Genomic DNA, 5,614 nt, shown 5'->3' with positions numbered 1-5,614 from the left:
TTTTTTTTTTTTTTTTTTTTAATTTAATTTATTTTTTTATATAAATATATTTTTATTTAAAAAAAAAAAAAAAAACATTTATAAAAAAATAAAGTAAAAAAAAAAATAAAATTCTTTTTATAATAAATATAAAAAAAAAAAAAAAAAAAAAAAAAAAAAAAATTAAAGCATTTAAAAAAAAAAAGATAGAAAGAAAGTATATTTATATATACGCCAATAATTATTCCGTTTTTATAGAAAGATTTAATATATTATATATTTTAATTACGACTATTTTAATATTTAATTATAAATTTAATATTTTAACGACACAAAATATAAATTCAAAATCTTATATTTTTGAATAAATATAAATTAATCATTCCATCAAAAAATGGGTACACATTATAGAAATATTATATATTAAATAATATATATTAGTAAATAAAAATAATATGTTTGAAAATTATTAAATAAGGATAATAAAATTGAAAAACACATTTTTTTTTTTTTTTTTTTTTTCCTTTTATCACATAAATTTTATATAATATAAAAAGAATTTTTTATAATGGAAAAGTTAGATACTGTAACAAATGAATCTCCTAAAATGAACAAATTAAGTATGATATGAATATATATATGTATATGTATGTATGTATGTATGTATATTTTTATATATATATTAATTTATATATATGTGTGGTTATGTTTAAAAAATACATTCTTCTATTTTACAGGAAGAAGTTTAACTATGAGTTTGTATTTTATTGGTATATCAACAGTATCATGGTTTATATGTACCACTAGCAGAAGAAAAGAATGGTAAAAATAAAAAAAAAAAAAAAAAAAAAAAAAAACTATAAATGGAATAATAATAGTTTCATATATGTAATTATCAATATATTATATTTGTATAATTTTTAGGGCAGATATAATGTTGGATTATGTTCACCATAAAAGATGCTCTTTCTTGTCAAATTCATGGGAATCATTTTTGAAAAGGCTTAAATCATAATTTTTTGTATTATATAAATTATATTACGTCTTAATTTTTTTTTTCAAGAGAATATACTTATTCACATTTATAAAGAGAAATGTGTTTTTTTTTTTTTAAATATTCATTAAAATATTAATATATGTAATGTAACAAATATATCTTTATTTATGACATAATATAGAGAACATAAAAAAATAGTCCTACATAATCATTATAATATAATTTCCTTATGAGATTAAAAAAAAAAAAAAAAAAATGAATTATATAGATATTTTATATGTGTTAAAATTAAGACGTATTATTTCTTTTTTAGAACAGAATTCACTATATAATTCGTACTAATAAATTATCTTTATTAAAAATGTAAACTGTGAATAAATAAGAGGACAATAAATTCATTTGTATAAATCATCTAAATGATATACACATATATACATATAAACATATTTATTGTTATATTTTATTTTTTTTTTATGATATTGCTTCAGACCATTTGAATAATATGACTTGTTCAGTTATTTCAAAAAAATGTATCCTTTTAATTATTTAATATATATAACTATATTATATTTATTATATTTTTTTTTTTTTTTTTTTTTTTGCACATATTTTTAAATATATATATATATATATATATATATATATGTATGCTATATGGATGAATATATTTTTATATGATACTATATTATTTACTTAATTTTTTTTTTATATTCATTTGAATTTTTTGTTTATGGATATTATTTATTTATTATATAATATCAAGTCTGTTTCAGCTTATTTATTTGGTTAATATAAAAATATTTATGTATAATATTTATATAAATAGTAATATATAAGAAATGAAAAATGCTTTTTAATAAATTTTTTAAACATGATACATTCCATATTACATTAAGTAAAATTGTTATACGTAATTATAAAACAAGTAAAAAAATAAATATTGGAAAATTGATAACAAAAAATAAAATAAAAAATCATGAAAAGCATAGTATAGAAGATATAGAATTATTATTGCATGAAAAGCATCATGATGTTTTAGAAAGTCATCCAACTATAAAAAATGTTAATAAAATAATCGACGTTAATTATCTTCCTGTTTTTAAAAAAAATGAAAAACAGTTTAATATTTTAAATAAAATAGTTCTTCACTTTGGAGGTATATACAAAAAATAAAAAAATAAAATAAAATAAAATAAATAAATAAATACATATATTACAGACATTTATACATATAAATATATATATATATATACATATGTATTTTTAATTTTTAATTTTTAATTTTTTATATTTTTCATTTTTTATTATATATTAAAGATCTTTCATATTTAAAAGGTGATGCCGTTGTTAATGGAACAAATAAAGTTTTTGAATTAATGAAGGAAGGGAATGGTTATGATTGTTCAGGTAATTTTTTAAAAACCTGTGGAGACGAATTATTGAACGATATGAAAAATGCAAAAGAACAGAATAAAGGAAAAAGTATTATATTAACAAAAGGTTATAATAGTTCATATAAACACATTATACATGTTGTTGAACCATATTATAATCAAACCCAAAAGTTAAAAAATTGCTATGAAAATGTATTGCTAACAGCAAAAGATAATAATTTTAAAAATGTTGTATTTCCTTTACTGGGTAGTGGCATTAGTTTATTTAAGAAACATGATGTTGTTATCTCATGTTTAGAAGGAATATATGAATTTATGAAAAAAAGAGATAATTTTAATGCTATTGAGAAAATAATATTATGTACCATTACCGATTCTTATTGGATGCTCTTAAGAGACTCTATATATCTTTATTTAGATATAAATATATAAAGAACTTTTTATATATATAATATATATATGAAATAATAAATACATGTTTCTCCTATTTTTTTTTTTTTTTCTTTTTTTTTGTTGTTGTTGCACCTTTTAATTTATATAATTTTATTTGAACTTGAAAAAAAAAAAAAAAATAAGAATTTCTTTAAGGTCTCTAAAAATTAAATAGAAATATTACAAAAAAAGAAAATTAAAAGAGGAAACGTATTTTCCTAACAACAAAATGATAATATTAAAATGGAACAAAAAAAAAAAATAAATAAATAAATAAAAATAAAAATAAAAAATAAATATACATATAAATAAATAAATAAATAAATAAATAAATATATATATATATATATATATATGTTAAGAATTTTATTTTATTTTATTTTATTTTATTTTATTTTATTTTATTTTATATTTTATTTTTTTATTTTTTTTTTTTTACTATTATGATGAATCTATACGGAATGGTAATTGTTTCATAGATATATTTTTCTTAAAAATTTCATGTGCCTCATCCCAAGCAGTCTTAAAAGAATTCATTGTATTGTTTGCTTTATTTGTTGAACTTCTAGAAGGAAGATTTTCAATTTTTATTGGATGCTCATTTTTAAATAAGGTTGACCACCATATATATGCATTTTCAATTTCATTTATTTTTTTTACAGAAATATATAAAAATGTTTCTTGTTTGTCTAACATATTATAATTTTCAAATGAGTAATGTACATTTTGATTATTTATTTCATTAGAAAGATTAAAGAGTGTATACCAATTAATTTGCATATTTTTAATTTCCCATATTTGTGTGTCTTCATCTGTATTAATTTTGAAAGGAAATTTTTTATCAACTAAAATTTCAACATTATCATGAAATGAATTGATTTGCGTGTTATGTTGATTCTGTTTATTATTATTATTATTATTATTATTATTAATACCACATTTGTAATTTTTTTTTTTAACAATTAATTTATCTTCTTTTATATCTACAATTAAATTTTTAGCTTTACAATTTAAAGGTAAACATATAAAAGCGTTAATATAATGTATTGATTGATTCCAGATATACTCATATGGAACCACAGCTCCATTAATAAACATATCCTTATATTTTTTATCATCAGCAATATAATTATTCATATTTTGAACATTTATATAATCATTTTTATTATTAAGAAATTCATTATTTGTTTCATAATATGTGGTCTTATATTCATCGTTCTGATCTTTTACGTCTTCTACATTTTTTAACGTCTTATTATATTTATTGTCTTTTATTTTTTCATCATTATTATTCTTTAAAATTGTTAACCCATTAGGACCTATAACAACTTTGTCCTTGTTATCTAATTTTGTTAAGTGTGGATTTAACTTTTTCTTATTATCATCATCTGATGAACTTATGTCTATTTTATCGAATTTTTCATAATTTATAACGCTGCTCATGATATTAATATGTATATGTATATGTATATATATATATATATATATATATATATATATATATATGTATGTATATATGAACAATAATGCGTAGACTTTTTATAAAGTATATATAAAGGGACCTGATATATAGAACTATATAATAAAACAATAAAACTTAGAAGGCCCTAAAACAACATGACGCTATAAATACATATATATAAATATATATGTATTATTTATTTATTTATTTATTTATATAATTTTTATTTCTTGAAAAAATGTAAGAATTTAAATATATTCATATTTTATATCACTCCTTTAATATTATATTTATATTATATTATATTATATTATATTTTTTTTTTTTTTTTTAAATTCTACATTTAAAATTCTTAATACATTCTCAAAATTTTTAAGAAATTCATATATGTTATTTTATTTAATATTTAAGATTTCAAAAAAATTATAAATTTTTTATAAATAATTCCAGCTTAAAAAGAAATTCTTCCATTTTTTATTTTCTCCTATATAAGTCCTAGTAATAAAAAAAAAAATTAATTTTTTAATTTATAATCAGGCTATAATATTAAAAATAATAGAATGAGAAGAAATGCATTTTCTTTTTCCCCTAAAGTAAAATTTATTTTGTTATATATTATATATATATAATGTATATATATATATATATATATATATATATATATATATATATATATTTATATATTACTATATTTATATTATATATAATAATATATATTTTCTTTTTATTTATTTATTATTTTATTTTCTAATTTTTTCAAGTGCAGAAGAAGAAAAAAAAAAAAAAAAACTGAAAAAAAAAAAAAGCGTTGATTTATTTATATAAAATTCTTCTTTTTTTGTTTACAAAAATAAATGGAAAAGAATTTATATTTAAAAAAAAGAAGAAAAAATTGAAAGTTAATAAAAAAAGTATATAGTTTTTATTATATATAAATAATATATATAATAAATATGTATATTATTATATATATTTTAAAATAATTATATTATTTTTCATTTATTTATATAAGCATATAATTATTAAATTCTTTTGAGAATGTATGGTTGATTTGTAAAAACATATATCCATTTTTAAAATTTTATATATATATATATATAATTATATATATGTTTTTTTTTTTTTTTGCTTTCCTTTTTTTTGTCCTTTTTTCCCGAATTATTGTTAAAAATATAAAATTTATATAATATATATAATATATATATATATATATATATATATATATATATATATAACCCATCTTCCTTTTAATACATTCTTTATAAATAAAAATAACATATAAAGAATATAACAAATCATACATATATATATACATACATATATATATATATATATATATATATATATATA

The 5,614-nt window shown here is 15.8% G+C and overlaps 3 protein-coding genes across 3 annotated transcripts; 2 read left to right on the top strand and 1 right to left on the bottom strand.

The window, feature by feature from the left end:
* Positions 1–547: 547 nt before the first annotated feature.
* Positions 548–994, top strand: PRSY57_1448200 (hypothetical protein; the record flags this gene model as incomplete). The annotated part of the gene is made up of 3 exons (XM_012910078.1): positions 548–599; positions 717–801; positions 904–994. The coding sequence occupies 3 exons, from the start codon at positions 548–550 to the stop codon at positions 992–994; spliced, it is 228 nt and encodes a 75-aa protein (XP_012765532.1).
* Positions 995–1,822: 828 nt separating this feature from the next.
* Positions 1,823–2,802, top strand: PRSY57_1448100 (Appr-1-p processing domain protein; the record flags this gene model as incomplete). The annotated part of the gene is made up of 2 exons (XM_012910077.2): positions 1,823–2,132; positions 2,294–2,802. 2 exons carry the CDS (start codon positions 1,823–1,825, stop codon positions 2,800–2,802), a joined length of 819 nt encoding a protein of 272 aa, XP_012765531.2.
* Positions 2,803–3,243: 441 nt separating this feature from the next.
* Positions 3,244–4,245, bottom strand: PRSY57_1448000 (hypothetical protein; the record flags this gene model as incomplete). Its single annotated transcript, XM_012910076.2, has 1 exon — positions 3,244–4,245. The coding sequence occupies one exon, from the start codon at positions 4,243–4,245 to the stop codon at positions 3,244–3,246; it is 1,002 nt and encodes a 333-aa protein (XP_012765530.2).
* Positions 4,246–5,614: the final 1,369 nt, after the last annotated feature.

Source organism: Plasmodium reichenowi, chromosome 14, assembly GCF_001601855.1.
Source record: "Plasmodium reichenowi strain SY57 chromosome 14, whole genome shotgun sequence".
In the NCBI taxonomy this organism is placed as follows: Eukaryota; Apicomplexa; class Aconoidasida; order Haemosporida; family Plasmodiidae; genus Plasmodium; species Plasmodium reichenowi.
Note: the sequence above shows the minus strand (reverse complement) of the source record. Positions and strands in the feature narration are given on the sequence as shown.